Genomic DNA, 20,938 nt, shown 5'->3' on the forward strand with positions numbered 1-20,938 from the left:
AGGGGGCTTCTGGCCTGCTGCCCAGCCCCTGTGCAGCCTCTCTATATAGCCTCTGACTTCCTCCTCTTGGTCCTGGCTCACCAGGTAGCAGAGGGCTAAGAAAGCCAAGAAGGGAGGAGAAAGAAAGGAAAGATGGAGAGAAACTTCACAAGGCCACAGAGCTGGGATGCCTCTCTGCCCTTCTTCCCACATCTATAGTTCAGAGGTGGGGGGCAGGGAAGCAATAGGAGGAAAAGAGGGGGTGGCTACCCGCAGTGTCCCCCTGCACCCTCCACCCCAGCATCCCTCCCAGCCCCAGGCCTATCAAATCGCAGCCCGTCTGTATCTTACCAGCCCTTCACCAGCCCTGGCCCCCACATCCTCCACTGACTTCCATCTCCCCACTACTTCCAAGCTCCTCGGGGCCCCCACCCCCACCCCCATCAGAGTGCATGCTGCAGGTTACAAGGACCACCTCTGACGATTCCAGGAGACTTGGTCTCAGTCCTGGGAATGTGAGGGGCAGAAGTCCCCATTTCTGCAGCTATCGGAATGGGCACAATAGAAGCTGAAAAATACTGAGTGCATTTTACCACATCACACTCTGTAAATACAGCTCTGAATGCATTTATATGGATTACTGTAATACTCAAAACCACACCAAGACATACTTTTATTCTCCCCATTTTACAGAGGAGGAAAGTGAGGCTTACTGAGGTCATGCGAGTTGTCTAAAGTTACACTTCATAAGATGGAAAGCCAGGATTTGAACCCCCGTCATGTGACTTTGGGCTTCCCTGGTGGCTAAGTCAGTAACGAAGCTGCCTGCAATGCAGGAGATGCGGGTTCCATCCCTGGGTGGGGAGGATCCCCTGGAGAAGGAAATGGCTACCCACTCCAGTATTCTTGCCTGAGCAGAGGAGCCTGGTGGGCTACATTCCATGGGGCCACAAAGAGTCTGACACGAGTAAGCAACTAACACTTTCACTTTCACTTTCTCCTCATCTGAAAAATAGAGATGTTGATCATCCCAGGTATGCAGGATTGTTGCGAAGGTTAATGAGTGAATGTATGCAGACTGCTTGGCACATAGAAAGCACGATGTCTATAATCACTATGTGCTTCCTCCTTATGAATGTACAGATATAGACACCGAGAAGCATCTGGGCAATATCTCTGAGTACTGAGACCAAAAATAATATTTCTTTTCTTTTTTGTGTTTCTCTGTGTTTTCCAAATCACGTAGCAGGAGCATGCATCAGTTCTGCCGTTGGAAAGCATGTATTCGTTTTAAATGACCATTTTATTTGTCATGATAGAAGGTTGCCTATTTGCAAGCTTATGTCCAGATAAAAAGTGCTATGTTCTGCAGTGATGGAACCTTTACACACAGATGCACGCTACAAGGAATTATAAAATGCTGAAGAAACAGCAGTGGGATTATTAATACCTGAGAACAGCGATGCACAAATTGCCACTCTTTCAAAAGTTGAGAAGCTCTGAAAAATTGCTTCCTGTTGCTGAGCACAAGGAAGCCTGATTTCTCGGTATGTGTGCTTCTGTCTCCATGCCAATGTTACCACCACAATAACAGCATGAAACTTCCAGATTTCACATTACAGTCTTTCTGTCCTCAGAGTTTATAAACTGACCCTACTATTCAGCTGTCTAGCTATTTTTACTAGCAGCCTTTCACAGTGTTTTAATGTCAATTGATCCATTTTGCTCATGAAAAACACTCTTTTTGTAATGAAATATTTAGCCCGACCCAACCACCCTTGAGTTAAGGATTACGAAGGATGAGAATGTAACGCAACATAAAACAAGTACAATAAGGACATGGAGAAGGATGCTGACCCACAATGATGAGGTGGAGGAAGGACACTGATGCTTCAAAACTCCTCAGGGACAAGACAGATGAAACAGTCCATCCTCCAAAAATTTGCCTCCAGATCCAATGAGAGTTTGCTGGGAGGGGCGGGTAGCAAACACTTTTTAATATCACTATGAATTTGTAAAATATACCACCTGATTAGGAAATCCCATGGACACAGGAGCCTGGTGGGCTATAGTCTATGGGGTCGCAGAGTCAGACACGACTGAGTGACTAACACTTTCACTTTTCTCTGTCAAAGTTCCCAAGTCTCAGTGGCAAATGAGCTGCCTGTCCACTGACCACCTGCAGCATTCTTATCTGTGCCTCTCTTATGACTCCTGACTTTTGAGCTTTGTTAGCTCCCTGATTGGACACCCTGGTAGGGTAAGATCCCAACTTGATAAGACCCCAACTGTAATACTCGCAATCCCCCTCAGCACTGGGTCCTGCTGCACTGGGTCTGGGCCGGTGGGTGTGTGCCAACACCAAAGGAATGACCTGCACACTCTGGAACACCTCTCCATCAGACCTCCACTAAGGGTCCGAGGAAATGGGTAAGAAGATAATAACTTGGTTTCTGCCCTCCAGGCACTTACAGCTCAGACCCAGAGATTAGACTCAGTTCAGTTCAGTCGCTCAGTCATGTCTGACTCTTTGCGACCCCATGAATCGCAGCATGCCAGGCCTCCCTGTCCATCACCAACTCCCAGAGTTTACTCAAACTCATGCCCAACAAGTTGGTGATGGCTATCCAACCATCTCATCCTCTGTTGTCCCCTTCTCCTCCTGCCCCCAATCCCTCCCAGCTTCATGGTCTTTTCCAATGAGTCAACTCTTCACATGAGGTGGCCAAAGTACTGGAGTTTCAGCTTCAGCATCAGTCCTTCCAATGAACACCCAGGACTGATCTCCTTTAGGATGGACTGGTTGGATCTCCTTGCAGTCCAAGGGACTCTCAAGAGTCTTCTCCAACACCACAGTTCAAAAGCATCAATTCTTTGGCACTCAGCTTTCTTCACAGTCCAACTCTCACATCCATATGTGACCACTGGAAAAACCATAGCCTTGACTAGACAGACCTTTGTTGGCAAAATAATGTCTCTGCTTTTTAATATGCTATCTAGGTGGGTCATAACTTTCCTTCCAAGGAGTAAGCGTCTTTTAATTTCATGGCTGCAATCACCATTTGCAGTGATTTTCGAGCCCAAAAAAATGAAGTCTGACACTGTTTCCACTGTTTCCCCATCTATTTCCCATGAAGTGATGGGACCAGATGCCATGATCTTGTTTTCTGAATGTTGAGCTTTAAGCCAACTTTTTCACTCTCCTCTTTCACTTTCATCAAGAGGCCCTTTAGTTCTTCTTCACTTTCTGCCATAAGGGTGGTGTCATCTGCATATCTGAGGATATTTCTCCCAGCAATCTTGATTCCAGCTTGTGCTTCTTCCAGCCCAGCGTTTCTCATGATGTACTCTGCATATAAGTTAAATAAGCAGGCTGACAATATACGGCCTTGACGTACTCCTTTTCCTATTTGGAACCAGTCTGTTGTTCCATGTCCAGTTCTAACTGTTGCTTCCTGACCTGCATATAGGTTTCTCAAGAGGCAGGTCAGGTGGTCTGGTATTCCCATCTCTTTCAGAATTTTCCACAGTTTATTGTGATCCATACAGTCAGAGGCTTTGGCATAGGCAATAAAGCAGAAATAGATGTTTTTCTGGAACTCCCTTGATTTTTTGATGATTCAGCAGATGTTGGCAATTTGATCTCTGGTTCCTCTGTCTTTTCTAAAACCAGCTTGAACATCTGGAAGTTCCTGGTTCACGTATTGCTGAAGCCTGGCTTGGAGAATTTTGAGCATTACTTTACTAGCGTGTGAGATGAGTGCAATTGTGCGGTAGTTTGAGCATTCTTTGGCATTGCCTTTCTTTGGGATTGGAATGAAAACTGACCTTTTCCAGTCCTGTGGCCACTGCTGAGTTTTCCAAATTTGCTGGCATACTGAGTGCAGCACTTTCACAGCATCATCTTTTGTTTGTGGAAATGCAAACTAGTATAGCTGTTATGGAGAACAGTGTGGAGATTCCTGAAAAAACTGGAAATAGAACTGCCATATGACCCAGCAATCCCACTCCTGGGCATACACACCGAGGAAACCAGATCTGAAAGAGACACGTGCACCCCAATGTTCATCACAGCACTGTTTATAATAGCCAGGACATGGAAGCAACCTAGATGCCCAACATTAGACGAATGGATAAGGAACCTATGGTACATATACACTATGGAATATTACTCAGCCATTAAAAAGAATTCATTTGAATCAGTTCTAATGAGATGGATGAAACTGGAGCCCATTATACAGAGTGAAGTAAGCCAGAAAGATAAAGACCAATACAGTATACTAATGCATATATATGGAATTTAAAAAGATGGTAACGATAACCCAATATGCAAAACAGAAAAAGAGACACAGATGTACAGAACAGACTTTGGGACTCTGTGGGAGAAGGCGAGGGTGGGATGTTCTGGGAGAAAAGCATTGAAACAAGTATACTATCAAGGGTGAAACAGATCACCAGCCCAGGTTGGATGCACAAGATAAGTGCTCAGGGTTGGGGCACTGGGAAGACCCAGAGGGATGGGATGGGGAGGGAGGTAGGACGGGGGATTGGGATGGGGAACACATGTACATCCATGGCTGATTCATGTCAATGTATGGCAAAAACCACTACAATATTGTAAAGTAATTAGCCTCCAACCAATAAAAATGAATGAAAAAGAAAAAAAAGAGAAACCTCCAAAAAAAAAAAAAAAAAAAGGATTTGAAAAATCTCAACTGGAATTCTATCACCTCCACTAGCTTTGTTCATAGTGATGCTTTCTAAGGCCCACTTGACTTCACAGTCCAGGATGTCTGGCTCTAGGTGAGTGATCACACCATCGTGATTATCTGGGTCGTGAAGATCTTTTTTGTACAGTTCTTCTGTGTATTCTTGCCACCTCTTCTTAATATCTTCAGCTTCTGTTAGGTCTATACCATTTCTGTCCTTTATCGAACGCATTTTTGCATGAAATGTTCCCTTGGTATCTCTAATTTTCTTGAAGAGATCTCTAGTCTTTCCCATTCTGTTATTTTCCTCTATTTCTTTGCATTGATTGCTAAGGAAGGCTTATCTCTCCTTGCTATTCTTTGGACCTCTGCATTCAAATGGGAATATCTTTCCTTTTCTCCTTTGCTTTTCACTTCTCTTCTTTTCACAGCTATTTGTAAGGCTTCCTCAGACAGCCATTTTGCTTTTTTGAATTTCTTTTCCATGGGGATGGTCTTGATCCCTGCCTCCTGTACAATGTCATGAACCTCTGTCCATAGTTCATCAGGCACTCTATCAGATCTAGTCCCTTAAATCTATTTCTCACTTCCACTGTATAGTCATAGACTAATATGTACTAATTAACAAAAAGCAATGGAAGATAAGCAACAGGCTTCCCTGGTGGCTCAGATGGTAAAGAATCTGTCTGGAATACAGGAGACCTGGGTTCGATCCCTGGGTTGGGAAGATCCCCTGGAGGAGGGCATGGCAATCCACCCTAGTATTCTTGCCTGGAGAATCACCATGGACAGAGGAGCCTGGCGGGCTACAGTCCACGGGGTCGCAAAGAGTGGGACATGACGGAGCGAGTAAGCACAGCACAGAAATGGGAGCTAGAGAACAGATCACTGACAACAGACCCGGTACCTGCTCTAAGAAGTCAAAGAAGAGGCTCCTTTTCTGCAATGAAACTGGATCTTAGTAGTATGTTTATTTTGGATGGGTGAAATGATAGGCACTCCAGGGGATCAGAATAATAGGATCAGGACAGGCATAAAGCATCAAAAGAAGCTGCCTCAACAGTCACCCTTTGGCTACCCAGGACAGTCCCCAGGCTAAGTGCCTTGTATGCATTATTTGTCTAATCTGGACAACAATCCTGCAGAGTAGATAGCATCACTGCCGATTGGATAAGTAAGGAGCCTGAGGCTGCAGGGGATTAGTAACTGGCCAAGGTTACACGGGATTAACTGGGCAGAGCTGGAATTTGAAAAGGCAGCCATTGGGCCATGTGGTGTCCTCTACAGCAAGACACACTCCATTATTCTTGCTTGGAGAATCCCATGGACAGAGGAGCCTGGTGGGCTGTAATCCACGGGGTTGCAAAGAATCGGACACGACTGAGCGACCAACACGTCCACTTTTTTCTTTCACTTTCTGATCAACAGAAAGCACAGAGATGCCACAGTCTCATGAAGTTGGATTAATACCTCCCACCCTAGTCTATTTCAGTCACAAAGGAAGGGAAATAATCCACCCGAATGTAGCTTTGCTGTAAGGAGCATCCATTGTCAGAGTTGATGAACAAGACAGAAAATGACAGGGGGAGCATACCTGGTCTCGTTGGCGCATCGGATCTTGCAGCCTTCCTTGGGAATCACCAAGCCCAGGTGCATTCGGAGCCTACAGTTTGTGGGTCCTGTGTGCGGCCACACATGTGTTCCCGGGTGCATAATGGAATATTTGATCTGCACAGAAAACGTACCACCTGTTCATCCCTTTATCAAGGTGTGGGAGAACCGCGAAATTAAAGCAACGGTACAAAATTACTGTCAATTTTGATTAGAGCCATCTCAGCATTCAGAATTTATGTTCTCATCTTGTTTCTTTGTAAAGGAACTAAAAATAAGGACTCCCATTTCCCACACAGCTATAAACACTGAACATTCTCCACCCTCAGTGCTGTCGTCAAGGCCATGAAATTGTTTCATTAAAATGCAAGTGAAAAAAGAGACATTCAGTGGGTCAAAGAAAATGACCATTTCTTCGTAAACATCAGCATTTCCATTTATTCCCCTAATAACTGACTGTGTCCTCCCCAGAACTGAAAACATTCTTGGTACCTGTCCTCTTCGGCATCCTGTTGTCTCAGGGAATTTATCTAGTAAAGAACAGGTCTTAGGAGCTCCTTTACAGGCATTTTCATTTTTTCTTCCTAGAACAATAAATGATAAAACCACTGTTAGGAACAAATCACAGTAAAGCTTTAACTCATCCCGTTTTGACCATATACAACCTATATTGTCCCCCTCACTGTAAGAATGAGAAGGCTAAGACTTCCCTGGTCGTCCAGTGGCAAGACTTCGAGCTCCTAATACAGGAGGCCCCAGGTTCAATCCCTGGTCAGGGAACTAGATCCCACATGCTGCAACTAGGAGTTCACGTGCTGCAACTAAGGCTCAGCACAGCCAAAAAAATAAATAAATATTAAAGGAATGCCAAAATAATCAATTTTAAAAAATGAGAGGCTGAGTAAACACAAGAAGACACAATATTCTGTTGCAATAGATAGTGACTGGCAGAGTAAGGAGCAGAATACTCTACTCATTGGCCTACTGCATTTGATTAAAGATGTCTAATGGACAGGGCATGTGTTACATGCCTATTTCCTCCCTGTGGCAGGCAGAATAATGGCCCCTCCCAAAGAGGATCATAACCTAAGCCCAGTCAGTCGTAATTACATCAGGTAACATGGCAAGGGGAAATTAAGGTTGCATATGATGATGAGATTACTAACCAGCTGACCTTTAAAAAAGGAGATTATTGTGGATGAACTGGATGGGCCCAGTGTAATCACAGGGTCTAAATACACAAGGAGCAGAGAGTCAAGGCCAGAGTGACACAGAATGAGAAAGACATGACTGGCTATTGCTGGTTCTGAAGACGAAAGGGGACCACAAGCTAAAGAATGTGGGCAACTTCCAGATGCCGGAGCCACCAGAAGAAATGCCAGAATCACCAGAAGCCACCCTGATGACACTTTGATTGTAGCTCAGTGAGATCCACTTCTGACCTCTAAATTGTAAAGATGATACATCTGTGTTATCTTAAGCCACTAAATTTATGGTAATCTGTTATAGCAGCCACAGTAAATTAATCCACCCCCCCAAGGAAGCAAAATAGCTTAGTGTGTTTTCCAGGATTATATGCTAATAACCTAAACATTATTTTTCATTGAAATTTAATGTATTTTTCAATTACAGCTCATTCTTTGTGTCCTGATAAAGAAGAGGGAAAGAGATCTCTAGGAGACAGGGGTTTCTCTGAGTGACTGTCAAGAAGACAGCTGTAGGTAGAATCTGAAGCACCTTGGACTATGCAGCACTCCTCACCATCTACAAAATCACTGTTTCTTAGGAATGATGTGCTCAGGAAGGTACAGTGCCATTTGCTTTTATGGAGGAGTATAAATGATATGTATTTTTGTGAAGGATAGACATTTTAACTCCCAGACTCCATGTTCTTAACTGTGACCTAAGACTGCCCCTATTACTGTTATGTAATGTCTAATTATTATGTGATAAAAAACTGGTATCGCTATCATTTGTCTGTCAGACCTTTGAACACTCACTGATCCTAGTAGCAACCCCATACTTAAGGCACTGTTTTCATCACCATTTTTCAGCTGAGGAATCTGAGGCTCAGAGATTCAGGAACATGCCCACATTACACGGTAACAAGTGGTACAGCCAGGACCCCAACTCAGGATCCTTCGGCTCCAAAGGCTATGCTTTAAAGCATGATTTACCATTTCATTGGATCTTGGATGTGAAGATAGCTGTGCAGAACAAACCATTCAGCTGAGGAGAAAATGCCCAGCAGCCGAACTCAGTGTGGTTTTGTTATTTTATTATTTGCCACACAGTTTAAAGTAACTTTCAAGAAGTGATAAACTCTGATTCTTTGGGGAAAAATAGCCTTAGAAAGAGATCTAAATGCCAATGCAAATCTGAGAAAACCAATTGAATATTTCATTTACACGTGAAGAATACATTGTAAGAGGGATATTCATGGAGCCACATTGGAAGGAAAGCTATGACCAACCTAGATGCATATTAAAGAGCAGAGACATTACTTTGCCAACAAAGGTCCATATAGTCAAGGTATCTCAGATTGTAAAGTGTCTGCCTGCAATGTGGAAGACCCAGGTTCGATCCCTGGGTCAGGAAGATCCTCTGGAGAAGGAAATGGCAACCCACTCCAGTACTCTTGCCTGGAAAATCCTATGGATGGAGGAGCCTGGTAGGCTACCGTCCATGGGGTCACAAAAAGTCAGACATGACTGAGCAACTTCACTTATGGTTTTTCCAGTAGTCATGTATGGATGTGAGAGTTGGACTATAAAGAAAGCTGAACGCTGAAGAATTGATGCTTTTGAACTGTGGTGTTGGACAAGACTCTTGAGAGTCCCTTAGACAGCAAGGAGATCAAACCAGTGAATCCTGAAGGAAATCAGTCCTGAATACTCATTGAAGGACTGATGATAAAGCTGAAACTCCAATACTTTGACCATCTGATGCAAAGAGCTGACTCAGTAGAAAAGACTCTGATGAAGATTGAAGGCAGGGGGAGAAGGGGACGACAGAGGACTAGATGGTTGGATGGCATCACTGACTCAATGGACATGAGTTTGAGCAAGCTCCGAGAGATGGTGAAGGACAGGGAAGCCTGGCCTGCTGCAGTCCATGGGGTCACAAAGAGTCAGACACAACTGAGAGATTGAACAACAACAATTCATGGAGCTGTGGTTTTTAAAGGTCCTGGGTTGTAGCTGTCTGAAGTTTCATTAGGCTCTACTGCTGGGATGACAATAGGTTCATCTTGCATGACAACTCTGATCAGTTGACAGTGGCTACCTAGGTAGGTAGCCACTGTCAACTGATCAGTGTGTTGAGAAGAATTCAGAGGTTCATCTTGAGTTCATCCAGAAAGGCTCTTGGGATCAGGTAGCACTGTCTCCCATGGGCTCTGGAAAACAAAATGACTGCGCATGTGTGGCATATTTGCTAACTGTATGTTTTACCGTTCATCGTTGTAGCAATAAATGAACAAAACAGATGTTCTGTTACACCCACATAGCAATTTGAAAGCATCTGTGGGGAAAAATTCCTATGTATATTTGTTGATTCTGTCTTTTTTTCTCTAACTCAAGAAAGCTGATCATTTAAAAGGGAATACTGAAGCTCCGATACTCTGGCCACCTGATGTGAACGAAGAGCCGATTCACTGGAAAAACCCCTTGTGCTGGGAAAGACTGAAGGCAAAACGAGAAGGAGCCAGCAGAGGATGAGATGGATGGATGGCATCATCAACTCAATGGACATGAATCTGGGCAAACTCTGGGAGATAGTGGAGGACAGAGGAGCCTAGTGCAGTCCATGGGGTTGCAAAGAGTGGGACTCAACTTAGCAAGTGAACAACAACAACATATACTTCAGAACTGACTGGGCTGCTTAGAGACCTTTTGTGATTTCCACTTACATATGGATGGAAACCAAGCTTGAAGCCACAGCTTCAGGCCTTCAAATATCCAGTAGCATCCTTTCCTAACTAGACTAGACAACCTCTAAGTCTCTACTAAGTCAGATCGTATGGGCCTCTTGTCCGGACCTGAGCTCTCAGTATTGCTAAGCAACAGCCCTGCCGCCTCCCTCCCCACATTTTCCTGACCCCTCTGTCTCCAGGCCGAAAGGGCATCTTCCTTCAGGGACGCCACCCTGCTTCTATGCAAACTACGCTACTGGATGCCATCAAAAGTCCTTAAACTGTGCATTTATTTCCAGAAAATACTGGATTCCTCCCAGAAGACTGGAACCACAAACAAAAGACTACACAGAACCTTAATAATACTTCCTAAAAGAGAAACTATTTTATGATCATAAAATAAAACTAGAAATTAATTTCTAGTAACTGATTGAAAAATGGGTATGTATAGAACACACATACACTTCTAAATTATTTTGGATCAAAATGGAAATCAAGATAAAATGAAGTCCTTTGGGCGGAATAACACAAGTGAAAATACACATTACAGCTTAAGGAAAGTAGTTAAAACTTTGAATCAGCTTTGAATCAAAGCCAGAGATCAGTCCATAGTCTTAAATGCTTTTATTAATGAAGAAGAACGAAAATAAATTTTCTAAGAAGTTCCAATTGAAAAGTTACAAAAAAACCAATAAAATAAATAACAAAAGAACAAGAAAAGAAGAAAAATATAACATCAGAAATTAGAAAACAATTAAAAGAAGGTGAGATGTAATTTGAGTTTTTTTTAAAGAAATAATAGATCATTCTGTCAAACTTAAGAAATAAGAAAGAACGTGCAAATTCCATTCAGTGGGAAGAAGGATTTAACAAAGATAACAAGGAAGTAAAGAGTACTTTAAGAAATTACTCTAATTCATGGAAAATTAGATATAATAAAAATATATGAAAATGTGTAAGTTAACAGATATTGTATGATTCCACTTATATGAATTGTTTTGTCTAAAGTTGTCAAATTCATAGACACAGAAAATGTAAAGGTGGTTGCCAAGGGCTGAGTTTTGCAAGGTGAAATAGTTCCAGAGATTGGTTGCCCCAAAATATGAATATACTTGACTGTACTGAAAGTATACTCAAAAACAGATGAGGTGCTAAATTTTAAGTTATGTGTATTTTGCTACAGTTGAAACCAAACCTTAAAAGTCAAATGAAATAATTTGGTTGCCATCAACCAAACTGTCTCCATTATTTATTTCCTTTTGTTTAATGTTCTTATATGCCCTACAATGCTTTGCATATTTCAATCTTATTAAAGCATGTGGCTTTAGCAGAGAGTATGGTTCCCAAAAATTACCTCCAGGATGTGTGTGATTCTGAAGCCTTATTCTAGAAAGCCCAGTAGGTTCTATGAAGCATGAAGGTGTTAATGGAAAGGAGGCATCGGGTGAACTGGTAAATGCTTACAGCCAACAGAATCGACTCATTTAGTGAGATGCTGACAGACAAAGATTAGCATGCTGTTCATATATTGACCTTACTATGTGTTAGTCACTCAGTCATGTCTGACTTTTTGTGACCCCATGGAGTGTACAGCCTGCCAGGCTCTTTTGTCCATGGGATTTTCCAGGCAAGGATACTGGAGGGGGTTGCCATTTCCTTCTCCAGGGGATCTTCCGGACCCAGGGATTGAACCCGGGTCTCCTGCATTGCAGTCAGATGCTTTACCATCTAAGCTACTAGGGAAGCCTGACTTACTATAGCTCTGCTTTAAAAAGTCTTTTTGGAAAAAAGCTGACAGAGTCACTTGAAATCCTGTGATCTCTCTTCTTATGGACATTTCCCTGAAAATATTATTGAAGTTATTCTTTCTCTGACATGTAAACCTTTGTATCCTGAAAGCATACGGACATAAAGGATGGTGCTTATTTGTCCCATAATATAAACCAACTGCTTACCATCCTCTAATTTATTTTCTGCAGCTAAAGGTGTGAGACACGTGCTGGTTAGTCTTCAGAATGAATTTACTTTTGTACAGCTACTGTTAACCCAGGTTAATTTGAATTTTCAAGAGAGTTGGAGAGTGCTTTAAAGACAAAATTCAATGCTTCTCATTTTGAGGACAGATTGACATTACTTCGCTGGACACACACAGAGTGGGGCGTGCACCCGGGCCTGGGTTCAGCTCAGGGAATGGTACGTTGACTGCGAACCCCTTCCTATTCTTTTTGGCTGCACTGTGTCTTCATTGCCCTGCTCGGGTGTTCTCTAGCTGTGGCGAGTGAGGGCTGCTCTCTGGCTGCGGCGCGCGTGCTTCTCACGGCGGGGGCTTGTCTTGTTGCAGAGCACAAGCTCGAGGGCGGGCTTCAGCAGTTGCGGCAAATGGACTTCGTCGCTCTGCAACATGTGGGACCTTCTTGGACCAGAGATCATCGAACCCATCTCCCCTGCATTGGCAGGTGGATTCTCAGCCACTGGACGACCAGGGAAGTCCCTTGTTCCTATTCTTGAGGAGCTCAGACACTAGCTTCTACCGAGTTGTCCCTCTGGTGTGTCATCACCCCAGCAGCTCTCATGTTGGGATGTGACTCCACGGGACAAGGGCGAAGGAGGCCCAGGGAAGCTCCTTTCCAAGGCAGCCATGGTGGGCTTTTCAGTTACATCTATACAGTAGGACTCCTCTTTGTAACAGGAAAGACCAGGAAAACCCAAACACATTATATATCCAAATACAACTTATGCATATATAAAACTATGAATTTGCACACACACACACACACATAAATGAGGGTTCATACATTTTCAGAAGCAATGATCATATTTTGAGCATCTGGGTTTCCCAGGCTCCGTGAAGCACTCCCAGAAGGGCCCCCCTTCCCCATCAGGTCACAGAAAGATCAGGAAGTCAGGCGCTCACCTTGCTGCCACAGCGTAAACTGACTCCAGTCACCCTTCTCCCTCAGGTTCTCATCTTCAGGCAGGAAGAGGCCGTGGGTTTTATCCATCGCTGCAAGGCCTTCATCTCGGATTAATTTCCAGTTTCTTTCTAAGGACTGGAGAGAAGATTCTGGACTGAAAATATGCCTGGTAATACACCTTAGAGTGACATTCAGCGTTTTGTTTGTCTGATTAACAAGTAATGAAACTTTTCCTCTCGTCTAAATTTGGTGTTGTTGAGTCACTAAGTTGTGTCCGACTCTTTGTGACTCCATGGATGGTAGCGCACCAGGCTCCTCTGTCCGTGGGATTCTCCAGGCAAGAATACTGGAGTGGGTCGCCATGCCCTCCTCCAGGGGAATCTTCCCAATCCAGGGATTGAACCCATGTCTCTTAAGTCTACCTGCATTGGCAGGCAGGTTCTTTACCACTAGCATCACCTGGGAAGCCCATCCAAGACATTCACCTCATCCTGAATGCACCTAAATCGCCAACACTCCCTGCAGCTACTGTAACTTGTTCAAGCCATGAGATGAATCTGTTCGATTCTTGTTAAACTGCCACACTGATGGGAGAATTGCTGCTCTAACACATGGAATTACTTTTCAAATGAGGCCATTGGTGGGTGCCTCGTACGTCAGGCTCTTCCTCTCTGCCCTCCTGGTATTTTAGAATCTTCTTTCACTTCTTTTGAAAGCTGATTTTAGGGGTATCTTTGGAAAGAGCTGATCTTTTGTTCCTAAAACAGGGCATGAAGCCCTAGGGAAAATGTTAAAGTGATTACATCACTAAATACAAATTTTTAAATTTTCCTTAAGAGCAGGCTGTCTTTTACATGTGAAGTGTTATTCCACCCCCTCCTACCTCCTCTCCCTAGGGTTCCCCTAGGCTGAGAGACTTTTCCATGAGCAGTAGTGACTTAAATTTTTTTTTTTTCTTGTTTGCACAGAGGTGCTGGATGACAGATTCAAGGCTGAAAGGAACAAAGGGGTGCATGGTCTCCCAGTTGGTCCCCAATGGGAAATTCTCCAGTAGCAGCACCATTGACTCCTCAATCTGCTAAGCAAATGCTGCACGGATGTTGACTTTTTTCCTGTATTTATTTATCATGAAACAGCCACTCAGCATGTTCTCTCCAGAGCTCAGTACTTGGAGGTAGAATCTGAAAACTGGAAGGATCTGTGTTGTGGAGACCGCTGTCTTGAGGATGACAGGGCACTTGGGCAGTGACTGAGTCTAGGCACTCACAGTCTAGTGCCAGACACTGGCACGGTAGTCCCCCCACCATCACCTCTGGGGCATCTGTGGAAGGAGGGGGTCAGACCGCAGAGGGCTGGGGCCCCTGCTCCCCTCTGGGGCAGCAGGGCGGCCACGGGTCCCCACTGTGATGTTGAGGACACACACTGGGCAAGGTCCTGGTGGAACAAGGTACCCACGGACTGAGTATTGGGCACATCTCAACGGGAACACACACTCTAACAGCTGGGGAAAACGGGGCTAACCAGAGATTACACAGTTCTACACGGTGACTTGATGAAAAACACAGAGAACAGAACCATCACGACCCCCTACATGTTCCACAGAGCCACTTTTTCTAGCAAAGTAATTATTGTGCTTGAAGGTGGTTCAGTGGTAAAGAATTTGCCTGCCAAGGCAGGAGACACAGGAGACACGTTCAATCCCTGGTTCAGGAAGATCCCCTGGAGAAGGAAATGCCAAGCCACTCCAGTATTCTTGCCTGGAGAATCCCATGGACGGAGAAGCCTGGAGGGCTACAGTCCATGGGGTTGCAGAGTTGGACCCAACTGAGCGATTAAGCAAGCATGCTTAATGACTGTACTTATTGGGTTATGTTTTTCAGTTTTGGAAAGACACCAGAAAGAGAGTCTCTTTTTTGGGCATGGGGGGAGGGAATCTGGAATGGGTCCTGGGAATGGCATTTTCAAGCACAAACCAAGGTACCACACTGTAAAAATTTAATGGTTACAGGAATTAAAGGCCAAATAAAATTTTTTCTTGTGTGCATGCATGAGCGACATAGAGAGACATAGAACAAAGGAAGAGGTGGGGAGTGAGGTAAGGGAGGGAAGAAGGAGAAGGAAAAGGAGAAGGAGGAGGAGAAAAGAAGGAGAAATGTGTCTTTTCTGTAATAGTATCATTAGTCTTCTGACTTGGCAAATAACTCCATTTTTTAGGAAATTCCAACAGGAACCTGAAGGCTTGCACAGAGCAGGCCATGCCTACATTCTCATCTGAAATATTACTTCCTTGACCCTACATTCATTCATTTTGTAAAACTGAAAAGAGAGATTCATAGGGTTGGTATTTGGGTTGGTTGCCCAGAAGACAGCAGCTTCTGATTCACATTTTTTCCTCTGACTACACAGACTTTAGCAAACAGAGCTCTGTTTGTTGTCACAATGCTTCGTGGCCCCATAAACCCGTCATCAGCACTTGCCTTTCAGTTAAACCTCAGCTATATTGGGCACGCCACTCATCTATAAATGGACTTCCCAGTTTCAAGCCTCATTAATCCCACCCTGTGCAGCCAGCGCGCCGTAATCCTCCCCCTCCTTCCAGTGCATGACGGTTTCCTCTTTTTGCAGTTATTCTGCTCACTCCACTTAGATGGCATACTTTTTTCTTCAACATCAAATTAGATGAAGTCTTATTTTTAAAGGCTTCTCCTAACACTGATTTTTTTGCAGAAAGCCTTCAGAGGTGCAAGCGAGAGCCAAACTAATTCTTCACTATTTCACTTGCTATGTTCATTCTATTAAGAAATACACATTTTTAAAAAGTGAAATATTACTACGAGTTTTATAATGAAAGCAGCAGTCTCTTACTCAAGTTTTCCCCAGTCTTGAGTCCCGTCCCCAGCTAACTGCTTTAAATATTTTTCCTCATCTTCACCTGCTTCCATCTAAGTGATATATTTATATTGCTATCTTTTGATTTATTAATTCTAGATTTTATCACTCATTTTCTACCAGGGAAGGGAACAAATTTGATGTCTTCTTTTTCTTCTTCTCCATCTAGCAATTCAGTTCATTTCACAAACCTTTCACACATTTGAGTAAACTCCCATTTGAGTTTTATTGAGTTGTAACAAATATACTTTGCTTCACATGCAGCATATATAAATTCTGCCTCCTTTTCTTTGGCTTGATTTTCTAACGCCCTTAACACTGCTTCTTCTTTATAGCCCTGAAAGTGTGCTGTAGAATCTCTTGATACTATGCTACCTTTTGCCAAAAATATCATATAAGCTCTTTCTCTGAAGATAACCTATAGCAGCCATCTGCTTTGCTCTGCTCTGAACTGGGTGGTGTCTGGGCTTGCTGGACCACTGTCATCAGGGAACTTCTCTTGACCTCTGCCCAGTATGAGGCTCCCTAATTACTCAATTCTAATCTGAATAAAGGATTATCTGTGTTCCTGAGAAAGGACACACACTGCAGATAAAACTGAATTTCTAAAAATATCTGGTTTTTTTTTTTTAAATTTTCATTGAAGTACAGTTGATTTACAATGTTGCATTAATTTCTTCTGTATAGCAAAGTGATTCAGTTATACATTATATATATATTCTTTTCCAATATGGGTTATCACAAGATATTGAATATAGTTGTCTGTGTTATACAGTAGGACCTTGTTGCTTGTCCATCCTATATATAATAGTTTTCATCTGCTAATCCCCAAAATGCAATCTTCCCCTCCCCTAAACTCCCTCCCCATGGACAACCACAAATTTGTTCTCTATGTCTGTGTCTGTTTCTGTTTCATAGATATATTTGGTGTCATTTTTTTAGATTCCACAGATAAGTGATATCATATGGTATTCGTCATCCTCTTTTTTATTTATCTGAAGTTGTTCTTACACTTGATCGAAGGCTTGACTATGTACAGGATTCTAGCCAGTGAATAATTTCTAGGTAAGCTTTTGGACAGCAAAGAGCTCAAACCAGTCAATCTTAAAAGGAAATAAGCTTTGAATATTTATTGGAAGGACTGATGCTGAAACTGAAGCTCAAATACTTTGGCCACCTGATGTGAAAAGCTGACTCGTTGGAAAAGACCCTGATTCTGGAAAAGATTGAGGGTAGGAGAAGAAGGGGGTGACAGAGGATGAGATGATTGGATGGCATCACTGACTCAATGGACATGAATTTGAGCAAGCTCCAGGAAATAGTGGAGGACAGGGAAGCCTGGCCTGCTGCAGTCCATGGGGTCACAAAGACTCGGCTACAACTTAGCGACTGAACAACAACAGTTTGGTTTCTTTTGAATCCTCTCCCCAGCTTGTGGAGGGCTACTTTCTGTGTTCTTATGTGGTCTTTCTTCTGTGTCCTCAGACATTCCTGTATTTCCAAATTTCCTTTTCTAATAAAGATGCTAGTCATATCAGACTAGAGCTCACCCTAATGGCCTCATTTTAACTTTATCTCCTTAAAGGTCCTATTTCCTAGTACGGTCATATTCGTGGGAATAGGAATTCAATATACAAGTTTTGAGGGGACACAGTCAACGTGTAACATTAATGCAGATTCAGGTTAAAACTAGACCCAGCTGAGAAAGCCGACAGCAGATGGGAGGGGATCCGTATGCCAGTAAATCTATGGCAGCAAAACAAAACACAGTCATGGAAAAAATCAGAAAGAGATACACGTTTAACATGTGGACAAAACATAATACAAGATAAGCCTAAGCAAGGTTAGGTAAGTAACTATGGGCAAACACAGACACTGGCAGAAATCCCAGAGCTGTTTGTGCCTTGAAAGGTCCTGACTCCAAACTGAGAGAAGGCAAGTGATCCAAGACTATTCCAGGCCAAGTTTCCACATTAAATCAGAGTTAGAATGAATTGATAACAGTAGTTCATTAGTAAAATGTATACCCTTTTAATCCTAATTGTCTAAGACATGTTTGTTAGTTAACTATTTTAGGAATTCCAGATCTGATTTTTTAGAGGTAAAGTCAGTTTACTTAAATCTTGGCTAAAACATGCCTATACTTTACACCGTGATGAAAGGACATAGGTAGCAGTGTCCTCTGGCTTTGAGAGAATATAGCAGGGTAGAGGGGCGCCCCCTGAGTGCTGAGCTGAAGTTATGAAATCCAAGCAAACACCATAGGAAATGCGATGCTCTCACAGCAAACTGATTTTAATAAAATCTCTGGGGAAATTAGTAGCATTGACGAAGCAATCTTGTGCTGGTTCCTAATGCATTTTAATCAGATCTCCAGTTTTTCAAGTTCAAAAATAAAAATAAAGGGAAACATCTGACATTTTCTATTGGGAAATAAATGAACACCAATCAAATGAGAAAAGCAAAGTCTGTTTATTCAGAGCTTGCTGGAGAAAGGGAGTCTGCCACCATCACCTGTGTCTGGGCAGAGACATGGGAAAGCTTTCTAGTGAAAAAGGGCAGGTTTCAGGCAGGGAAGCCCTGATCGGAGGCTGTTGGCCTGGGGAAGCTGTAGGCAGGCTTAACAGAAGCTGAGTGTTCCAGTGATTGGTGGTTGTTCAGTCTCTAAGTTGTGTCTGATTCTTTGCTCACCAGGCTCCTCTGTCCACAGAATTTCTCAGGCAAGAACACTCGAGTGGGTTGCCATTTCCTTCTTCAGGGAATCTTGGCAGGTGGATTCCTAACCACTGAGCCACCAGGGAAGCCCTAATGACTGGTTATGTGTGTTAGTCACTCAGTTGTGTCCGACTCTTTGCAACCCCACAGCTCCTCTGCCCATGGATTTTTCCAGGCAAGAATACTGGAGTGGGTACCATTTCCTTCTCCAGGGGATCTTCCCAACCCAGGGATCGAACCTGGGTCTCCTGCACTGCAGGTAGATTCTTTACTGTCTGAGCCACTAGGGATTGGTTAGGGATGCATATTTGACTTTGTCTGGTTGGTGCTAAGTTGGAAATGGGGACACAAAATAGGAGAGCTGCCAGTTATTAATCAAGTCCTGGATATTTGGGCAGAATGATCACAGAAGTTACTGTTCAGCTTCCAGGATTGTCACTGGAGATAATTATCTGGCTTGCTGCCAGTCTGGTTTGCAGTAGGCTGGCCTCCTGGGTTATTTCTTATAGGAAAGGGGTTGGTTCGCTGGCAGTTTGCTGCAGATGGTGGGTTGATTCCATTTGTATAAATGGCTTGGCCATCGCCCCTCTGTATATTCAGTCTCTCATTCTCTTTACCGAAGGAAAAGGATGACATAAAGTATCAGGCACAGGGCAAGAGAAGAGTCTTGGAGGACTGAACTTCACTCTCTCTAAAGAGTGAGAGGAAAAGAGTTTCTTCTCCTAGAAGCAAGGAGAAAAGGTAGTACAGGTTGCCAGGAGAGGCGGCCAGCCCGAGGGCTTCAAGGACTCAAAAGAGTCCTCTGCTCTAGTCCAGACTGGCAGGGACACCAGCCAACGCCCTCAGTCAGGAGAAGGTAAAAGGGGAAATAACGTTCTGTCATCCTATCTCTGCTCTGCTCACAAGGAACAGTGCACCAGGCTGTGTCCTAAGGGAGTAAAAACTCCGAAGTCCTTAATCTCAAGGGGCTGCAAATCAGACAGAGAGACGTTCTGTTTATATATAAAACAAACCATTGATAAACAGATAAGCACATGATCTATCGTGTGTACATGCACATGTATCTTTAACACATCAATCAGTATGTATGTATGTATGTTAAGATATGGATCATGACCTACTTGATCAAAACTGTAAATGTTGTACTAACCTCCAGATGTGGCTTGCAATGGAGTGCCCTGGAGTGTAAGTCAAACACTGTACTGGGAGGAGACAAAGAGACAAAGCCAATTTTTAGGCATTTGTAAAAAACTGCAGGGGCTTCCCCAGCGGCTGAGTGGTAAAGAATCCACCTGCTGTGTAGGAGACGTGAGTGTGATCCCTGGGTCGGGAAGATCCCCTGGAGGAGGACATGGCAACCCACTCCAGTATTCTTGCCTGGAGAATCCCATGGACAGAGGAGCCTGGCGGGCTACAGTTCATGGGATCGCAAAGAGTCGGACACAACTGAAGCAACTTAGCATGCATGCACACAAAAAACAAAAATACTGAAAACTCATCAATTTTGCTTTGAAAAAGAAAATGACCTTTTAGTTTGAAATAAGTCAAAGCATTTCTTTTAAAGATTTTTTTAAAATGTGGATCATTTTTGAAGTCTTTCTTGAATTTGTTACAATATTGCTTCTGTTGTATGTGTTGTTTTTTTTTTTCCCTGAGGCATGTGGGATCTTTGCTCCCTGACCAGGGATCGAACCTGCACCCGCTGCATCTGGAGGGTGAAGACTTAACCACTGGACCGCCAGAAAGGTCCCTTAAAGAATTTCAAATATGTCATCTTTTTGGTATGTTGCTGTAACTGGCATCACATGCCCTTCTATAACCTTAGCCGAGTGTCGGCTCTCAGTAAGGGCTCACGTTTAAACCCACATGGAAACATCCTTGATGGTGGGGTTTTGTTGTGTTTTGCTTTTGCGCCTTGTAGGAGAGGAGGAACTGAGGCAATTATTTCACGTTTGGAGAGAAAGAAACTGAGTCTCAGGTGGGTGAAATAACTTTTCCAAGGAGTCAGAGCAGAGAGCAAAGCTAATCTACTTCTGAAGTTTCCTTTTAAACCACATAGCCATCAAATTCTGTAAATTCTTTGCATTCTCACAGTCATTTTGTTGTCATTTTCAGTGAAAATATCTTTGGAATTCAAAAGTGTAAAGTCTGATTTAGAAAAACAGGATTAAACTATTATATTAATCTTTAGGAACTGCTTTCAGAAC

At 43.3% G+C, this 20,938-nt stretch overlaps 1 protein-coding gene across 5 annotated transcripts in view; it reads right to left on the reverse strand.

Moving 5' to 3' along the window:
* The window catches only part of ASPH (aspartate beta-hydroxylase), a 175,469-nt gene that overhangs the window by 7,219 nt on the left and 147,312 nt on the right, over nucleotides 1–20,938 (reverse strand). For all 5 annotated transcript variants that reach the window (XM_043879855.1, XM_043879851.1, XM_043879852.1 and 2 more), the window contains 3 exons: nucleotides 13,127–13,262; nucleotides 6,792–6,883; nucleotides 6,283–6,416 (listed from right to left, as the gene is read on the reverse strand). In XM_043879855.1, coding sequence (XP_043735790.1) covers nucleotides 6,283–6,416; nucleotides 6,792–6,883; nucleotides 13,127–13,262 — 362 coding nt within the window. The remainder of the gene's footprint in view (nucleotides 1–6,282; nucleotides 6,417–6,791; nucleotides 6,884–13,126; nucleotides 13,263–20,938) is intronic.

The sequence above is a fragment of the Cervus elaphus genome, chromosome 21 (genome assembly GCF_910594005.1).
Source record: "Cervus elaphus chromosome 21, mCerEla1.1, whole genome shotgun sequence".
NCBI classification, from domain to species: Eukaryota; Metazoa; Chordata; class Mammalia; order Artiodactyla; family Cervidae; genus Cervus; species Cervus elaphus.